The sequence below is a fragment of the Panthera leo genome, chromosome D1 (genome assembly GCF_018350215.1).
Source record: "Panthera leo isolate Ple1 chromosome D1, P.leo_Ple1_pat1.1, whole genome shotgun sequence".
Lineage (NCBI taxonomy): Eukaryota > Metazoa > Chordata > Mammalia > Carnivora > Felidae > Panthera > Panthera leo.
Window position 1 is genome coordinate 70,967,215 of NC_056688.1, and position 21,127 is coordinate 70,988,341.

General features: G+C 39.4%; 1 protein-coding gene across 1 annotated transcript in view; it reads left to right on the forward strand.

The window, feature by feature from the left end:
* PDE3B (phosphodiesterase 3B) overlaps positions 1 to 19,894 on the forward strand; it is a 174,558-nt gene extending 154,664 nt beyond the window's left edge. The window contains exons 12-16 of the mRNA XM_042904668.1: positions 2,703 to 2,902; positions 11,091 to 11,294; positions 13,139 to 13,300; positions 16,123 to 16,378; positions 17,311 to 19,894. Of these exons, the coding sequence (XP_042760602.1) occupies positions 2,703 to 2,902; positions 11,091 to 11,294; positions 13,139 to 13,300; positions 16,123 to 16,378; positions 17,311 to 17,525 (1,037 nt within the window). The 3' untranslated portion in view covers positions 17,526 to 19,894. The remainder of the gene's footprint in view (positions 1 to 2,702; positions 2,903 to 11,090; positions 11,295 to 13,138; positions 13,301 to 16,122; positions 16,379 to 17,310) is intronic.
* The last annotated feature ends 1,233 nt before the right edge of the window (positions 19,895 to 21,127 follow it).

The following is a 21,127-nucleotide window of genomic DNA, read 5'->3' on the forward strand; positions in this document are numbered from 1 at the left end:
CAATAACCAGTGCTGTGGCTGGACCAGCCTTTGTGGTTATTATGACTGCAAGATGCCCTTTAGCAATAACCACCACGCAACTTTGAAAAAATAAAGGTTTATTATAAGAATTAAAAATTACACAGCATAGCTGGGACCACATAGCAAGGTCACAGGGGGAGAGAGCATGTGCACAAGCATGCAAGTGGATACACCTGGGGTTCTGCTTTTTATTGGGGTCAAGGTTGGCGGTTTCACTGGCTCACTCTTTATTGGTGAATTTAAAACATAAAAGCAGGAACTTAAAGCATGGGTAGAGAGAAAACCAGCAGCCCAGATGATCAGTTATTGAAATCAAGATTTCTAGAAGTGGCCTGGCTTTTTATCTAGACAGGTGGCTGACAGGGTATTTCTTTGAGATAGCCATTTTTATAGTAGATGCCTCTTTGAAATGGATGCTTTGGAGATCAAAGCTTAATCCAGGCACTTATGTTACAAAAAGGGGGGAAAAAAACTGTCAGAGTTTTTTCCAGTCTGGTTGTCTTTTGCTGAGGCCTCCTTTTAGATTAATCAGCAAATTAAAAGAATCACCATTTTCTGAAAGAAAGTAAACAAGTGGAATCTGTAATAGTTACGTTTATTTTTTTTTAATTTTTTTTTTAACGTTTATTTTTGAGACAGAGAGAGACAGAGCATGAATGGGGGAGGGGCAGAGAGAGAGAGGGAGACACAGAATCGAAACAGGCTCCGGGCTCTCAGCCATCAGCCCAGAGCCCGACGCGGGGCTCGAACTCACGGACTGTGAGATCGTGACCTGAGCTGAAGTCGGACGCTTAACCAACTGAGCCACCCAGGCGCCCCAATGTAATAGTTACGTTTAATTGTCCTTGCCAGCCATTTTATTTTTCACACTATTACTTTCACGTTTAACCAAACAACAAAGAAACATCAATATATTAAGATCCTAATGTATCAATTCTAAGTAATTACTGAGTTTAAAAGGATGTCTTTTGCTATTTTTGCTATTTTATATATATACATTTATAATTCTATAGGAAATCTGGAGTGCATATACTATACATAAACTAATTCAAATTATTGGCTGATATTTATAACTAAAATCTTATTAGAAATTTGAATATTTAGGGGCACCCAGATGGCTCAGTCAGTCACGCATCCAACTTTGGCTCAGGTCGTGATCTTGCGATTTGTGAGTTCAAGCCCCGTGTTGGGCTCTGTGCTGACAGCTCAGAGACTGGAGCCTGCTTTGGATTCTGTCTTCCTCTCTCTCTGCCTACCCCCCCCCCCCCCACTCACACTCTGTCTCTGTCTCTCTCAAAAATAAAAATAAACATTAAAAATGTTTTTAATTAAAAAGAAATTTGAGTATTTAAATATATCTTTACCCATACATTTAACTGTCTTTTTAAAAGTTCTAGTGGGGGTGATTCTAAACCTCAATTTAATTAAATATATAAACAGCATAAAAATGAGGTATCTTTATAATTCACTAGTGTGTATTAAAGTTATTATGTGAAATTCATGTGATGGCAAATATTTTGAGTGAGATAAATTATGATCAAGATCGTTTTAGGGGTGCCTAGGTGGCTCAGTCGGTTAAGCGACTGACTCTTGGTTTCGGCTCAGGTCATGATCTCGCAGTTTGTGAGTTTGAGCCCCACGGTGGGTGGGCTTTGTATTGACAGTATGGAGTCTGCTTGGGATTCTCTGTCTCCTCTCTGCCCCTCCCCAGCTCGCTCGCTCACTCTTTCTCTCTCAAATAAATGAACTTAAGGAAAAAAAAAAAGAGCATTTTGGACTTTGACAGGCCAGGACATTATTCCTAGTTTCCACTGATGAAGACAATGAATGAAATTTTGTATCTCTTTAATATCTTTGTGGTTTTATTTGCTGTCTAGTCTAAATATGGCTTATTTTTTTTCTTGTACTTTAAGATTATTTTAGCGAAAGTAGAGAATGACCATTTAAATAGATAAAGGCACTAAAATACAAAAACAATTTAAGAAATCCATGGTGTAAGATATTAAGACACTGAAAGCATAGTGCTGATAGTGAAAATATTGGTTCTAACTGGAGGATAAAAAGAGAATTATGTTAAATGAGACATTCCTCAGTTTTTGATGTCTTTTCATTTTCCATAATTTTTCTTGCCATCATCTTATTATAAGGGGCTTCATGGAAGGAAAAAGAGAAGGGGAAGAGTTGTAGTCTGGGCTACAAATGAAATGTAATCTTTCTGGATAAGATTTGAAATGCATCTATATTGAGAAGCTTAGTTTGTTAATCTATTAAGTTCCTAAATCTCCATACTGTTTTCATGAAATTTTATTCTCCAGCTTGCTTTTTTCCTGTTACTTCCTATGCCCTGGCCATTATCTCTAGCCCTTAAATAACAAATGTTTAGAAACCAGAGGTTTTTAAAAATTTTTATTAGCCTGAGTAAGAGAGCATCATAAAGACCTCAGAATGTCTCATAAAGCAAGTGACTTCAGCATCATGTTTAACATTTTTTGCCTCTAGTAGCATGTATGTTGGAAATAAAAGACTGTTGTAAGTCCTTGTTTATAAATAGAGTTTCTTTCTTTGATTAGTCAATAAGTAAGCTAAATAATCTTATTTCCAATGGGGAATCCTGTCCTTAGTCTCATTGTAAGTGAGTCTCATTGTAAGTGTAATGCTGGTGTATTTTGCTTGTTCCTCAGATTCGGATGGTAGAATGAACCCTGGGCAAATTGCCTACATTTCTTCGAGGAGCTGCTCTATTCCAGATGAGAGCTATGGGTGCCTTTCTGCAAACATTCCTGCACTGGAATTGATGGCTCTCTACGTGGCAGCTGCCATGCATGATTATGATCACCCAGGGCGGACAAATGCATTTCTAGTGGCTACTAATGCCCCTCAGGTAGGAAATATTTTCTTAGAAAGTTTAAAAAGCAATTCTCAAATGTTACAACCATGTTGTAGATCCTTTTGTTAAACCATCCTTCACTCCAGTCAGAAAGCCATTCCATGTACGTTGTAATTAATCGGATTTTAACACATGACATTGACATGATTGACATGATGTGTGCTCAAGAATTAAGAAGCCATTACCGTCTTCCACTGGAAAATAAAATGTTCAGGAAAGAGTGACTCACTGTTTTATGAAATTCTGGAATTCTTGTCAATATTTTTCCCTTTGGTCAAATTGATGAGGCTGACTAGATGGAAAACTTACTCTTCCTTCTTCCTTTCTATGGCTAAAAACCTAATGATGAAGAACTATCATTTTTGTTGTTTTCCTCTTTTGCCCTTAATACTCAGACTCTAAATCTCTCTTCTAGTACCACATTGTTTTTGTATCCAATACAGCTGATGAGGTGCAAGATTCCTTTACAGTCAAAATTTTCACAGAACGTAGGAGTTGCCAACAAATGGATACTGTAATTGCAGTAGCTTTACCCACTAGGACTTGGGACTAAATCCTTGGTTCTAAGTGGTCGTGGGTGTTTGTTTAGGCTGGCGATTCCTGAAATGTCATCTTCGTGCTTGTAACTGCGTGCCTTACAAAGAACAAATCGTCACTTGGCTGAATTTCTTACGTCTTCACTTCACTGCTCTAGGTATAAACCTCACTTCTGATTTTTTTCGTCTTCAGTAGTCATCCTCTTTGTCACTTCTCTTTCACACACTCTCACTCTTTAAAATATAGGAGATAGATTCTCTAGACAGAACAAGAATAGGATTCAGAGACAAGAGAGAGAGGGTTAACAATGTTATGAAACTCACTTCTCCAATGGGACTTTATTAATAGCTCATGTTTTCCACAGGTAACTTTTTAAAGAATTTCCATCGAGGGGCACCTGGGTGGCTCAGTCGGTTAAGCGGCCGACTTCGGCTCAGGTCGTGATCTCGCGGTCCGTGAGTTCGAGCCCCGCATCAAGCTCTGTGCTGACAGCTCAGAGCCTGGAGCCTGCTTCTGTTTCTGTGTCTCCCTCTCTCTCTGCCCCTCCCCTGTCCGCGCTCTCTCTCTGCCTTTCAAAAATGAATAAATGTTTAAAAAAATTAAAAAAAAAAGAATTTCCATCGAGATATAATTATTTGCACTCTAAGAATTATGAACTAAGGAGCACATATTTCCTCATTTGCTGTACCAGTCTCACAGGAAGCCTGTGCATTGTCTCTTGCCTCATGCCTCATCATCTTTGACAACCCTGGTCCCGTCATGAGTCAAAGAGCTGGACACAGGTGGCACAACGCAGAAAGCACTGGTCTTGAGATCAAGAGACCTGAGTTTGACTTCTTATTACCAAGTTACTAGCTGTGTGACCTTAGATAAGTCACCCTTGTGTCCCTGAACCTCAAAATATGTACCGAATCTGATTAAAGGCAAAGAGATCACATACGAGAAGTTTTCTACTATTTCATATGTTTGAGAGGCTCCCGAATCAGATATCATGTAGACGGAAATTACTTGCTGTTCACTCTTGGCTTGACGTCTTTCATTAGCTTTGAGTATAGGTGAGTCAGACTTATTACCTCTCCTCCAAAGGATATGGCAAGTGAGAGAATCTGTGTTATTTCTCTCCCATGCAGATAAAACAGTAATGAATGAATATAATTTATACAAGTTATATGCTCAAAATGGTTGTCCTAATCAAAATAAAAATATGAAGTCTGGATAGAGTATGAGTAACACACGTTATTTCTAACTTCTCATCGTTAAGGATGGCCAAATGATGAAGTGATGGGAGGTGTCAGAATAGAAAAGAAATTGATATGGAATCCAGTTACTGGAAAAGGATAGCCTTCCAACCAGTCTCCTTGCTTATGTCTGACTCCCTTTCAGTCTGTTCTCAACTCCTAGGAGCCAGAGTAACACTGTTTAAATGTGAGTTACATCACTTTCTGTTCCAAAGCCTCTAGGGGCTTTCACTCCACTCCTAGTAAAAGTCATTGTAATGGCTCAGAAGGTCATATGTGACTTAGCTCCTATTAATTTTTCCGTCTTTATTCACCCAGGTCCAGCCTCCTTGGCCTCCTTGCTATTTTCTCCTGTATCCTAGGCACACTGCACACTCCCTTCTGAGAGCCTTTGCACTTTCTGTCCTCCCTGCCGGGAGTGTCTTGCCCCACACATCTGTACAGCTCACTCTGTCACCTCCTTCCATTGAAAATTTCAAAAGCCCCTTTCTGACACTCATGAGGTTCCTTCCCTGCTTTATTTCTCTCAGTAGCGGTGCTCATTCAGCATGCTGTGTATTTGGTTTATTGCCTGTCTCTCCTCAGTGGAATATGTCTTCATGAGACCAGGGATTTCCGTCTTTTAGTCCCTAATACCTGGAATAGTACCTAACACATAAAAGTCGCTTAGTAAATATTTGTTGAATGTTGAAGGATGCCTGATTTCTTTGCTCTGCAGGACCGCTAGCTTGTCTGAAATATATTCTGTTCTTCCTAAAGTAATGAGATGCACGAGACCTTGTTCAGCTAGCGCATGTGAGATAAGGACTCTTCTGTGAAAGCGTGCGGCGTGTTTATTAGGTAATAAAGTAGGTTCTTTCGTCTTGGGAAGCTCAGTGGGTCTAATTAGGCCATGATTAGTGAAAAATGTTGTAGCTCCAGTGGCAGTGTGCAGTACCATCAACTGGATCAAACCTTCATTCTCATGGTAAGGAAAGTATGCTGGGAAGACACAGGAGGATTATTTTAAATCCTTGCCATGAAAGAAGGTGAAACATTTAGCCAGGGTTATCCTGAGGAGATGCCAGTATTAAAATTCTAAGAGATTTCTGAGCTGTTTCCAGATGAAAAGCTGGCTCAAAGATGGAAATTAGCGCTTGAGATTAGAGTTTCAGAATATCTTGATGATATTTGGGGTAAAAGGAAACAATTTCTTAAATAATTTTTAATGTTTTTATTCTTGAGAGAGAGAGAGACTGTGAGCAGGAGAGGGGCAGAGAGGAGGGGGACAGAGGATCTGAAGCGGGCTCTGCGCTGACAGCAGAGAGCCTGATGTGGGGATTGAGCTCCCTAACCATGAGATCATGACCTGAGCTTGGATGCCTAACTGACTGAATCACCCGGGCACCCTGGAAACAAAATTTTAAGTTGAGATTTGTAAATCCAAGACAGTCATAAATGTTTTGTCCCCTCAAAGCATGGATCAAGATACTGACTAAACACACATGCATTTGACTCCTCATTACAACAGAGAAAAGAATAGGCGAGGAAGGGTATTATCAGAAGATGAAAGAATTTTCCAGAAGTTTTTATTTCTGGGAAATGAAAAACAGATAAATATTGAGAGATAAAAGTATACTAGAGGGGGCTACAGCCTAAGTGGAACCCTACAGAGACTTCTGATGCCATTTGCCCCAGCTTGCTCTGCACACACACACACACACACACACACACACACACACACACAACATACATGAACGTGTGCCTGTGGGCCCCCAACCCCTATACACATACACTATACATCTTTAAGTAAAGCTACTGCAATCCTGCATTTACCTCCAGGCAGAAAACTCCTTTCTCAGAGACTGAAGGAAACTTCCAGGAGAGAATAAGAATTACTAGTGTAAGTATTAGTACTCCACATTCTCATTCTGGAAACCTAACAGCTGGCACCTGGTCTCATAGCTCTAAGGCAAAACCTGCTGAGTAACAGACCCCGTCCACATTCACAGACTTCTTACTCATCCTTCCTAATTAAAGAGGCGACTCGACAACAAAACATACACAAGCGAACCTAGAATTCTTGTTTTTTAAATATCAACAGATAACTAAGGATTAGTAGACATGAACCATTAACCAGTAGCTTGGAAAGAAAAGGCTAAAATGGACAGAGTAACCAAATACAGGGGAAAAAATCCAGGGAATAGAAAAACCCTTAAGTTTTTTAAAAGGTATTCTCAGGGGGCGCCTGGGTGGCTCAGTCGGTTAAGCGTCCGACTTTGGCTCAGGTCATGATCTCACGGTCCGTGGGTTCGAGCCCCGCGTCGGGCTCTGTGCTGACAGCTCAGAGCCTGAAGCCTGTTTCAGATTCTGTGTCTCCTTCTCTCTGTGACCCTCCCCCGTTCATGCTCTGTCTCTCTCTGTCTCAAAAATAAATAAACATTAAAAAAAAATTAAAAATAAAAAAAAATAAAAGGTATTCTCAGAATTTGAGAAACACTGCATCCCTAAGAACAAGAAGCTATGAGAAAGGAAGCATCAGAGAACAAGTTAGATCTCTTAGAAACTAAAAATATTACTGCAAAAATTTTTAAAATGCAACACAAGCATGGAAGTAAACTCCAGGTAATGTCTCCCAGAATGCAGGCTGAGAAGATAAAGAGGTGGAAAATGTAGGGATGGGGGAAAAAAGGGGCACAGTGGACCAGGTCAAGAACTGACCATGGGGAGTTGCAGAAAGAGACAGGTCATTGGATTGAAGGGGTTCTCCATGTGTCAGGGAGGCTGAATGGGGGGAAAGAACACGAACAACCTGTACATGGGGTGCCATGGTAAAATTTCAGAGTAACAAAGGTTTTCTTTACAAAAGGAATTCCTGAGAGAATAACAGCACACTTATAAAAGAACAAAAATCCAACTGGCATTGTATTTCAGCAACAGTGGATGCTCAAGAGTACTGGAATAAAGTTTTCAAAATTCTAAGGGAATTCATTTATTTGTACAACAAAATCAGTGCCCACTGTGAGAGAGGTGCTATTCTAGGCATTATTATTGAACAAAGCAGGCAAAAAAAAAAAAAAAAAAAAGTTCTGCCTCTGTACAACTTACATTCTGGTAAAGCAAGAAAAACAAGATAATAGAGTGTGTCTGGGTGGCAGAGAGATGATGAGGTTGTAAGTGCTGGGAAAGAACTAACACAGCGGAGGAAATGGGAAGTGCTGCTGTAAAGATGATTTTCAAGTTTTCTGATTTCTGATTATTTTCGAGATTTCTGTATCAAGCTAAGCTACAGCTGAGCATTAAGAGCAAAACAAAGAGAATCTCCGACATACGAAGATTTTTTTAAACAAGATTAAATAAGGCATGTCCCTGTTCATCCTTAGAAAGTTACTTTAAAAAGTGTCTTAGCAAAACAAAGGTGACAGGGAAGGCGAAGGATCTTAAAAGATACAGGATTGCCAGAAATTTTAGAACAAACCCAGATCTTTGGGGTAAAGGGATCCCAAAATGACAGCTATTTATCATGACTACTTCTTTAGAGAGAAGTACCTTTTCTTTTCTTTTTTTAAAACTAGCTCCTTTGTTTTCTGCCACACCTGATTTACTACCTGTACTGGATTCTTTTTTAAGAACTTTTTTTAAGTGGAAACAAGTTTTCTTAATCCAAGATTTTTCACTTTTCAAAAGTACCCTCTTTAATCTCATGACTATGACCTAGACATTTTTAAAAGTTTCCTCCTGTTTCTTGTGTCTCAAAAGAGGACACTTGCTAGGGCCATAGCACCCTGAACGCACCCGATCTCGTCAAAAGGGGACATTGGTTCACATTTGTCAGCCTCTTCCTCTGTTTGATCGAAATCTTTCACATGTCTGATGGGTTTTCTCTCTCTGTTCACTTATTGAAAGGGGTTTATTATTTGTTAAGATTAATTCTATCAGTTTGTATTAAACCCTGTTGCAAATCTTTCCAACTCAAAAAGAAGGTGGAAAAGGAAGTTTATGATCAGCGGATTTGCTGTGCCAAATTAGAGATGTCATCGCCTGTGGGGTGAAGGAAGGGGATCCATAGCCAGAGACAGCAGGGATCAGGATGCTTCAGCACAAAGTCACAGGATGTCATTTACTGCAGCTCCAAGTTAGCCGGGGCCTGGTCTGCTTTCTCTGGTTGTGGTAGAGCCCCCGGTAAAAGCCAGCTGAGGCTTCACTAGCTGTTCTCCCTGGAGTGTTTTTCTCGTTAAGTGTAAGCTTGGCTTATTGTTGTACGTTCTCACCCAGTATTCTTCCTCAAGTGGAATGGACATTTGCCTCCTACTTACGGCTCCATGATGGTTTCTTGCCTCTGCTCATCTGTGAGGTAGTGGGTTTCTTGGGGTCCAGCGGAGGACTCCTTGCACTTGCTCTCCAGGTGGGTTTTTCCTTCTCATGCGATAACTTACTTGGCCTCTTCTCAATCCATTCCCACTTTCATCATGTCTTTGAGGTTTCCAGTACGGTGATAACATCTAGATTTTAATACTGATTCAGATTTTTTACCCCTCTTTTATACTTCTTTGGTAATTTCAAAGGGTAATTTGAATGGTGAAGGAATTCTGAACTTCATTATTTCTTTTACTTATCTTGCGAGCCAAGAGTTTATTAAGTCAGCTAGCTCTCCAGGGCACTTGTTACATGTTGTGCTTTATTGAGCTGGAAGTCGTATTGCTTTTTCCTGAACAGACAAAGCTGTTCTAATAGTTTATCCATCCTGATCAGATTTGAATACGAATTGGTTAAATCGCTATGAAATACAAATTGACCCCTTAGGGAATCTTTGAAGCTTATTATTTCTCTTTGGGATTAATGATGTTTGGAAGTTGTAATAAGGTTACTATAAGATGCCTTTTTATTGACATAATTGATATGTAACATTGTGAAAGTTTAAGGTATACATTGTGTTCATTTGATACACATGTTGTAATGTGATTACTATCATGTCACCTAATATCACATCTTTTTTGTGGTAAGTACCAACTTTTAAGTATATAATACCAGTACTAATAACTATAATCGCAATGCTGTACATTAGAGCCCCAGAACTTTGTGCTGTAACTGGACGTTTGTACCCTTTGACCAACATCTTTCTACTTCCCCCACCCCCTGGCAACTACCCTTCTGCGTTTCCATGAGTTCAGCTTTTTTAGATTCCACATACGAGAGATATCAAACAGTATTTGTCTTTTTTGACTTACCTCACTTAGCATAGTGCTCTCAAGGTCCATCCATGTTGTCTCAAATGTCAGGATTTTCTTCTTTCTCATGGCTGGATAAATATTCCATTACACACACACACACACACACACACACACACACATATCGACACACATATACATATATACACACACCACATTTTTGTTCATCCCTCAATGGACATTTAGATTGTTTGCAGACTTTATATGGCCCATTACAAAGTTTAAATCATCACTGCTTTCATAAAATGCTGTAAAAAAACAATCAAATGGTGTTAAGTATCTATGCTTACGTTTAGACTATAGCTAATTTTCACAAATAACATGTAAACCTATTTAAGCTCCCAGAATATATATCTTAATGTAGATTGCATTCTATTTTTATCTGTCCTTCTTTCTCATTAACAAGAAGCTTTATGAAAACCAGGAGACAGGTTTTTATGTTTATCCCTAGCCTTTAGCACTGGCTGTGAAAGTTTTTAAAATAATTACTGTGCTTATTTAATAACCTTTTTAATTGCTCAATTTTTAGAGGTAGAAGAGGCTCTGACAAATCTGTAAGTCACCGTTTTTTAACATCTGTATTCTAAAGTTCTAGAGTACTGAGGGACTTCCAGTAAAATGAGGTAGATGAACAGTGAAGGGTCCCATTCCACTTGAACCAGAGGATTTGTGCTTTTACCTGTGTCCTGCTTCTCGCTTACTCCCAGGGACAGTGTCAGGATGGGAGTACAGGCTGTGTCCTTCCCAGGCATGCGGGACTGCGACTCACCCGGGACACTGCTCCTGCCTCTTCTTTGGTCCTCACCACAGTGACTCCGTGCTAGCCGAAGAAGAGGAACGTGTCCCTAAATCTGCTGTGTCTCTCTAATGACTTTCCTAACAGAAGCTTTACTGATTTAATGAAGTGGACCTCAGATACCAACTTTACGTCTCTTGAGGGCAGCACGGTGTCTGCAAAGATGAACTTTGGAGACGAATTACCCTTTCACCTGCTAGATGTGCATGCTGGAAAGGGGTATCTTCCCCTTTCTGTACTTCAGGAAACTCATTTAGAAAATTATCACAACCCTTCTTCACAGATATTAAAATGGTTGGCATACAGTAGTTACTCATTGTTTATACTCTTCCAGCCTAACTCTGTTTATTATTACAGATTACTATCTCTGAGATGCCAGACTCATTTTCCTTATTACTTTTCAGGCAGTTTTGTACAACGACAGATCTGTTCTAGAAAATCATCATGCCGCATCAGCTTGGAATCTATATCTTTCTCGCCCAGAGTACAACTTCCTTCTTAATCTTGATCACGTGGAATTCAAGCGCTTTCGTTTTTTAGTCATTGAAGCAATCCTTGCCACAGATCTTAAAAAGCATTTTGATTTCCTTGCTGAATTCAATGCCAAGGTTTGTGTACATATTAATGTCTGGCTTCAAAGATGGAAATCTTTATTGTCAGTATTACTGATAAGTGTTTTTTAATGTTAAGTTAGACTTAATACTACTCATAAAGTCATAATGAGACCATATGCAAGACAATATATGTCAATATTTTTTTAAATAACATTTATTATAACATGTCCTAAAAAGACTGTCACTTGCTACATTTCCTTTCTGACACATAGACTTAAAACTTTCCTTCACATGGTGATAAGCCAATTAATGATGCAAAAAGCTTTTAGGGGCAGAGTGGAGAAAGTTGTGCACAGTGCCAACAAAGGTATCTTATGAAATTAAAGATGGGCTTCTCAGCCAGTTATACTCACCTCACTGCACCTGTTCATCCCCTCTTCACATTAGCGTTTAGCTGGCTGGTGTGGGAAAGGACCGTCCACTCTTCCACTGGAGTATAATGCTCTCATTGAAGAACGGCTGGGGTTGCCCACTGTGCGCGGTCGTCCAGCACAGAGTAAGGAAGGAACGGGTGAAAGTCCCTGCCGTTAAGAATTCGCATTCAATAGGGAATTGAGAATCACTGCCCTCATGTGATAGTGCTAGTCACTGGCATGTGTTCTACCCCTGAGACGTCAGGGGTGGAAAATGCTTTACAGACTCAGAGATTTACACAGCTTTACAGATTCTTGAGGGAAGGATGCTCTCTCTTTGGCTGGCAGGAAGCTGTTATTCCCTTGATGACATTTGTGACCTAAAGGAAAGGTGCACCTTCAGGGTAGGGGAACTGGTAACAAAGGAATACTAGATTTAACCCGCCAGGTGGAGACCCTGTATGTGGCTGTCATGATATTAATAAAATACTTAGAAAAATCAAAAAATTTATATGCCTTTAAAATTATTTTATAGTTGTATAGCTCTGTTAACTTTTATTTAATAATAAAAATGCATTTAAGTGCTTAAGTCAGAGTAACAGATGTTTGTTTTTACAGGTGCAAGATCAGCTAGCCCAGTACTTTTGAATCTGTGTTCCTCAGAGGTTTCTATTCTGTAGTCTCTCAGGAAAATGTCACATGAGTGGGGCTCTAGATCTCCTACACGGGTTCAATCAAAACAGCTCTCCTTTTAAGTGTTTTCTATAGTGACTTTGACAAAAAAGGGTTTGGTGCCTAAGACACTGCTAACGTTCAATAACCACTGATCTGGGCCATGTACTTTATTTTTTACAAGAGAAAATTTGAGTTTTTGGAAGGCATAGTAAGTTGCCTACTTAGTGATGATAATTACCATTTGTTTAAATAACAGTGTTAGCATATACTGTAATCTAGGCATTTTTCATTTATTAATCCTCATGGCAATATGGCTGGATTGGTACTACTTTTCCTATTTTATAGATGAAGAAATTTAGATTCAGGGAGATGAAGTCATTTTTCCAGTATCACACAATGAATAAATCGAGTCAGGATTTGAAACCATTGAGATCAACTTTTAAAACTTGTCTTCTTTCAACTCTACCATATTTTCCTTTCACAGCTAAAGCCAACTTCTCTGTAGATCTTAAGTGTTCTGTAAAATTATAGTGTATATTATATATTAAATTATATATTAATTACATATGTAATATATACACACAAGTTAAAATTTTGTGGTAATCACACATATTGAAACCACAGTTTCTGTTTTTATGATGTTCTGCTTCCTTAGAAACAAAATTAGAATGACACTTCAAAGTGCCATTCTACCATTAACCCATATTCCTTCCTATAATTTAGACAGGAAATAGTTTTAAGATACTTTTGGGGGGAAAAAACCCAACTCCTGTGCCCTCAAAAGCTAAAATAATTGTTTTTCCAACCCAGGCCAATGATGTAAACAGTAACGGTATAGAATGGAGCAATGAAAATGATCGCCTCTTGGTATGCCAGGTGTGTATCAAACTGGCAGATATAAATGGCCCAGCGAAAGTTCGGGACTTGCATTTGAAATGGACAGAAGGCATCGTCAATGAATTTTATGAGCAGGTAGGTTGAAACGTGAGATTGGAGGGATTTTTGAGAGCCGCCATCTGAAGATGCTAGTCTTTTGGATTTGGGTAAGCCACATCGAGTGTTTGAAGTCTGTTTGCTTTGACCAAAAATGGTTAGAAGTTGTTGAATTTGCTCTGGTCTTAGTGTTTTCTCAGCTCTGTTTTGCTCTTGCTGCTAAAACTTAAAAAATATCTTATTGCCTATCTGACATGGGTCGAATGTCCCTTGAGTCAAGAGGTAAGGCTACACTACATTAGGATTCCAAGATTGCTTTCAAAACCGAGTGCCTGCAACCTAGGATCATTTATTTCCAGATGCAAATGTTTTTAATTGATTCAGGGTATACTTAGATTATATATTAAAGAATATCAATCCATTTCCAATTCTGCTGCAGAAAGACTGCCTTAGAAACATCAACTGGATAAAAGTCCTGGCAGAGGGTAAGACATTTGAGGGCTAGAAATGGAGATAAAGGAGTTATTTCGTGGTTTTAAGGATTCAAAGATTTAAACATGCTCTTGTAGGTTTTAAAATTTTGCCTTTAAAATAATACTGTACCCAAATGCACTTGTATGCCCAACATGCAGCAAAGCCAATCACTGAGATATTGAGTGAGCAAGGAAAGGGTTGGAGAAGTAGCCACACTAGGAGATTGGAGCTCAGGCCTCAAATTTGCCTTCTCAGAGTGGAAGAGTGTGGAATATTTAAAGGCAAACAGAAAGGATCTGGGCAAAAGGGAGTGGAGCTATGTATTTCAAAATCAGATGAAGGAAGTTAATAAGTAGAGAAGGTTGAAGTTCATTTAGACCCAATTTATAATATACCTTTTTTTGAAGTTTTTTTTTTTTTTTTATTTTGAGAGAGCAAGCAGGGGAAGGTCAAAGAGAGAGAGGTAGAGAGAGAATCCCAAGCAGACCCCACACCACCAGCATGGAGTCCGACACAGGGCCCAAACTCACCAACTGCAGGATCATGACCCGAGCCAAAATCAAGAGCCAGATGCTCAACTGACTGAACCACCTAGCTGCCCCTATAATATGATTATTTTTAAAGTATACAGAATTCTCATTAAACAAAGTTAGAATCCATGCTGGGAGGTTGAATCCCAGGTGTTTTTTTTTTTTTTTTTTAACCAGCAATGTGATCTAGGATAAATTACTTAACCTCTCTGCGCCTTAGTTTCTCCATTGATAAAATAGGAATATTTGATGGGATCACCTCATAAGATTGCTGTGAGGATTAGAGGAATTAATAAAGTTCTTAGAACAGTTCCTGACGCCCAAATGATCAATAAATGTCAGCTTTTGTAATTCCAGGTTTATTACTAAACATATTATTTCAGACAATTTTATTTAATCTAAGTTTCATTATTCATCTTTAGAACAAAAGGTCATCTGACACCCTACCACATGGAGTTATCATGAAGGTTATATGTGCTAATCTATAATGAAAGTCCTAGTCAACCTGCATCAACACTATTAAATTTCTTTCTCAATCTGGTTATGCTGTTAAACATCTTTTGGGTACAGATGCAAAATTCTAACCTTGACCAACTTTTTATTTTTTTGTTATCTTAGTTATCCTGTCTTTATACTCCTATATCCATTTAAGTGCCATGGGCTTAAAAAAACCAAACTCATTTAAAAAAAAAAAAAAAGCAAAATTTAGGAAATTGTAGAATCCTGTGGGTAAACCCAACTGAGCTTTCTTTTTGGCAAACAATGGTTTTCTTCCTCACAGAAGATAAAATCATAGATTTCTAATCATGGGGCAATCACTAGGACAGTTTCTGGTTGTTTCCCTAGGACAATGCTGGCCCATCACATGGACACTCCTTGCCTACACAGTTTATACATTCTAGAGATTATTCATTCCCCACCAGTTCAAATCCTAGGAATGAAAATGTTCATCGTATCCTTTGGGGAATGCTCAGTACTGTGCTAAATACTTGACATAATATTGCTTTTCATCCTCAGAGCAACCTTTTAAGTAGATTATTCAGATTTTACACATGAAATGGGCATAGAACTTGCTCAACACCACACAGGTTGTTGGTGGCAAAAGCAGGCTTTGAAACCACATCTGTCTGGGCTCCAACTGTGCTCTCTGAAGCCCTGGAGGGCACAGTGGGAGGGTATCAGAGGGCAGGCATGGGAGTGCTGCTTCTCTCCTCTTTCTGTCTGTTTTACATGCTAGGTTTTCTGATTCAGATTCATTAAAAGGATCTGCTATTAGAAAGGAGCAGGGTGTTGAAAGGCACTTACAAAATTCAACTCTACACATTGGATGTACAGTTTCCATGATACCATCTCCCCTTAGGAGAAGGGGAATCTATACGCGACATAGAATTTTGCAGGTTGTTAGGTTCATTGATTTTTTTTTTAATGTGTATTTTTCCTGTAAACTGGTGAAGTGTGAAAATAGTCTCACTTAGAATTTCTCAAATATTGGAGGAATTCTTATAGTTAAAATGACAGTAATTAGACACTTCCTTGTAAAAATTATTTTGATGTAGACTATGCATATTTAGAAACCTTAAGACAGGGGTGCCTAGGTGGCTTAGTTGGTTAAGTGTCCGACTCTTGATTTCGGCTCCCATGCATGATCCCATGAACAGGGAGATGGAGCCCCACATTGGGCTCTGCACGGACAGGGGGGAGCCTGCCTGAGATCCCCTCTCTGGCCCTCCCTTACTCGCACATGCGCTCTCTCAAAATAAATGAATAAAAACTAAAAAGCAAGATAATTTTAACAGCAAAGCTCAGTGGTTATTCTTTCAGTAGCTACAAATGTACTTTTCTTTTTTAAATGATCAGGGAGATGAAGAAGCTAATCTTGGTTTGCCCATCAGTCCCTTCATGGATCGTTCTTCACCTCAACTAGCAAAACTCCAAGAATCTTTCATCACCCACATAGTGGGGCCTCTGTGTAACTCCTACGATGCTGCCGGCTTGCTGCCGGGTGAGTGGATAGAAGCAGAAGAGGATGAAGATGCCGAAAGTTGTTATGATGAAGAAGATGGCGAAGAATTAGATACAGATGATGAAGAAATAGAAGACAACTTAAATCCTAGTAAGAATGGAGGGATATTATAAATTCTCAAATGGATATTTGCAGTTAATAACCCTAAATTTGGATCTTTAAGATACAGATTCTGTAGTTCTGTCTGGAATAACTAGTAGCTCAATGTTCAGATTGAATAGTCTCTTGAGTAACTCCTGGGTGCCGTGCTGATGCCACGACACACGGTCTTGGTTGAAGTAGCCTCTCTCTGGGTATTGTCCTCCAGCCAGTTCGCTTCAGGAGGTTCCACCTGTGCAGCACAGTAGGGCTGTCACCATAGCTGACTGTGTGAGGTGAGTGGGCTCGAGGGGCCAGTCCTTGGACACCTGCTGCCTTTCTGGCTGTAAATGAAATCCATTATTTGCTCTTTAACGTCGAATTTAAATGAAATTATATCCGGCATTCCAAGCACGCTATAGCTGAGAACAGAGAGCATAATTACAAAGAACTAGCCCCCCACAACCCCAGTTGTCTTCAGGATCAGTATAGTGAAGAGTGGTTTTCTGCCACCACCATGTGAGCATCATCTTGGGCAAATGACTGGCTTCCAAAAATTATTTCTACTCATTGAAGCCGTAATAATTGTGTTTAATTCAGTACCTAAGTCCTAAAAAAACATCGTTTAAGTGCATTTTTTTATCACTTGAAATTTTAGTACTGTCCTCCCCTCTCACCCCACCCAGTCTTGCCTAATCCCTTTCTCTGCTTCATTTTCATCTGTTCATATTTAACCCCATCTTGTGTTTTGCTTCTTCATTTGCTTTTCTAGATCTTTCCATTAGAATATGAGCTCCACGGTGCAGAGATTATCTTACTGCATATTACTACAACCCCAGCGCCCTAGAGAAATGCCTGGAAAGTAATAGGCACTCAGATATTTAGTGAATGAATGACTGAATTGTTTTACTAGGATTAGAATCTGTCTGTTTTAAACTTCACAGAACCACGAAGGAGGAAGGGCAGACGGCGAATATTTTGTCAGCTAATGCACCACCTCACCGAAAACCACAAGATATGGAAGGAAATCATCGAGGAAGAAGAGAAATGTAAAGCTGATGGGAATAAACTGCAGGTGGAGAATTCTTCCTTACCTCAAGCAGATGACATTCAGGTCATTGAAGAAGCAGATGAAGAGGAGGAGAGACAGTTTGAATAAAAGAAAAGACATCTTGAAGAAGTCCCGAGGGCCATGCCCAGGGTCAGAAGTCCTCGCCTGGCACTGACCATGCGGACTCGCAGCCGCCCGCTCCCAGGTGGACGGGCCTGAGGACCGCGAGAGGACCCTCGCTGCGCTGGCAGCTCCCCGGTCCTGTGCACTTGGGGCACACGGACACGGACCGGACTAGTGTTCGTAGAGCGGGGCTTCCGTCGCTCGTGTTGCGAAGCTCTTCCTCGATGCCTCCACTGGTATCCACTTTGTCATAATAACGCTTTGCCAGGTAGTAAGCTCTTACTTCCATGAGGGGTAGCTAGAACTAAAAATTCACGGGACCTCAGTTTCCAAGATGGCCAGAACTTTTTGCTTTCATGAAAACATTTTCCACATGTGTCTTTTAGGTCTTTGAATGTGTGTGTCGGGGGGGGGGGGGGGGGGGGGGGGGGGGGGAGTCTGTGCCTGCCTAAAAAAGTACCCCGTGTTTGCCTTTCTGAGGGATCCGTTCAATGCAGTACACTGGCCAATGCCGTTCTCCCAGCTACGTTTATCCGTGAAAGACTGAATGACATTTGTCAAATACGACAAAATCCAGGCGCATCAGTTTGATGCTTTTCACCGTCGTGTGTTACCTTCTACGTGTGTTCTATTTCTGCTCCGAGTATTCAGGTTTGCCGTGGACAGCAGAAGTCTTAATTCCAGTCTCACTGACTTCATTCCGTGGTTGAATTTTTAAAGCTGTTCAGGTTTAAAAATGAAGGAATTGTATTGTTTAGTCAAAACTGTTCTTAGTACTCTTGCTCAGGATTAGTATTTTTCAATATTTAGTTAATATAAACAGACTTGTCAGAAGAAAAGAATTGCCCTGAAGATGTTAACTTTTTGTGAAGTGAGCATTTTCTCTCAGATCTCATAATTTGAGACTAATTAAAGTGGAGGAAAAGGAGAGGTCTTTTGCCTTACTGCAAAAATCAGACGAAGCTAATCCTATCGAAGATAAAGAACAACAGCACTGGTAGGAGTTCTAAAAGGCACAGTGAGTAATCAGAATACGTGCTTATCTCTAGATGCAGATCTTAGGTGTCATGTTTAGTCACTGTAAAACTGATGCTAATCTTTGTTAATTTCCTCCTGCCTTGAGACTACATGACAGAAGTGACCTGTGACTACTTAGTACTTCGAGAGCCCAACTGCAAGTCTAATTTTTAAGAAAGTAAATGGTGGGAAGACTTAATTGCAAAGAAAATGGTTATTTACAATATTCATGAACTCCTAGGGTACGGATAGCAAGATGGTAGACTACTTTGTTTTTTTTATTCTTGGAGACCATATTTTGGATCCATGTAGCTTTTGTAGACGGTAAAAACATTAATTTCCCAAGAGGATTTATTTACGTATGATGTCAGGCAGTTTCTTACCTACCTGGGATATTTGGCGTATCTCAAAGATATTAAAGATCTATAGAAGTGTTGGAAGTTTTGATCTTGTATAATATTTAATGAATCGCCGAGCTTTATTTATTAGACATGTTGAGTGCTCAGTTCCTTCCTGCCACTTTTGCTACCACTGCCATGTGATTTGTAACCTGGTCGCACATTACTAAGTAATAAAATTTTAACTAATTTATTGAGTTTGCACTTACAATGTATATATCCTGTGCTTTTATTTCTCTAGTGCACATTTTGCATCCTAGGTATACTTATGCTATTGCAAAGCCCATGTCTATAAAATCACATGTGCTTACATGCTTAGTGAAACTCAGATTTCCTTTCTATTTTATTAAAATTTTGTATTGGGGTTAATGTATATATTTTCTCAAAAGGAAGATCTTATTAAAAATATTACTGAGAACTTCTTTTTAAATAACTTTTAAATTATTTAATCTTTGCTAAATAATTGACATGTTAAAATAGCCCAAAGAAACCTAAAACAAATTCATAAATTGTAAGAAATGAATGTGACTATATTAAGTACAGTGCTATGCTATTAAATGAAATCTTACTTGAAAAATTGCCACAAGCCATATTACATATCCTATTTTGGTTACTACTGAATCAGACTTTTATTTTGACTTTCATCATGAATTTAATATTGTTTTAAACTCACTGGTCTTAGAAATCTTGTAGTGCTGTAATATATTTATGTGCTTAGTGATACATTCTTTCTCCATAAAAAAAATTTTAAAGTTATTTCCTGATTTGAAGGCTGTTTCCTGCTATTCTTACTTTGTTGGTGCTGTTGACTTTTTCTGTTCTTATAAGAATCCTGTCAACTCTAGCACTGCTGAACTCAAAAATTTCTTCTCTCTAGATTGCATCTCATAGGAACAAACTTCACAAAAGAGATGAATAAAGCCAACTCTGGTTTCCTTATTATAGTTGCCAGACTAATCTGAACAGCTCTAGAGGGTGGGTGGGGATGGCAATTGGCCTGTGGAGCAGGGATGAACAGCTTCCCAGAGGAAAAAGTGATTTACCTTGGAGATAATTGCTTGTGGAAAGAAAACAACACTATGTGTAGAGGCCAAGACAAGCACTATCCTCACACTGGAGGGGGCCCAAAGGAGGTTTAGAGTGACTGAAAGGGAATAGTAGAGAGAGAGTGACTAATGAAGGGCGTGGCAAAGCATGACATGCCATTTAAGTATTTTTCCTTGAGGAACAACTAGAAAAGTTTTAATCTTGAAGAGGGACATGATTAGATTTACATTTTTTAAAAATAAAATTTATTTATTTTGAGAGATCGAGCAGGGGAAGGGCAGAGAGAGAGAGAAGCCTAAGCAGAATGTCCATACTGTCAGTGCCGAGCCCAATGCAAAGCTTGAACTCACGCACCATGAGATCATGACCTGAGCTGAAGTCAAGCATCAGATGCTTGAGCCCCTCAGGTGCCCCAAGATTCACATTTTTATGAAGATCAAATAACATACTATGTCAAATGGAAGAATAAGATTAGACATGGAGAGATCTCCCCAATCTGGACATGAAGAGATTACAGGACAACAGAGAGGTAAGTAGACTGGAGATTCAAGATGTAGAATCAGTTTGCTCGAGATTAATTGGATAGGATGGTAAGCAGACGACAGTGACTTTCATATTTCTGCTTTGGGCAGCTGTCCGTGTCATTCACTGGCACACACACACACCCTATTGGTTCTCTTTCGCTGGAGAACTTTGATACAAGTCACCAAACACAAGGAAATGACCATGAGTGAGAATAGCAGAAATGAATAGATTTAGACTACCCAATGACTGCAGATGCTGCATTGCGTGATCAAAACAATATACGGGCTCCTGGGTGGCTCAGTCGGTTAAGTGTCCGACTTTGGCCTAGGTTATGACCTCCCGGTTCCCAAGTTCAAGCCCTGCGTCAGGCTCTGTGCTGACAGCTCAGAGCCTGGAGCCTGTTTCAGATTGTCTCCCTCTCTGTCTCTGCCCCTCTCCCTCATGCTCTCTCTCAAAAATAAAACATTAAAAAAAAACAAAAAACAAACTTTAAAAATATATGAAATAACCATGCATGAAATGTTGATTGAACTACAGAGAAAAATTGGTATTTCTAGAACCTTGATGGGAGATTTAACACCATAAATTAAACAGACCAAA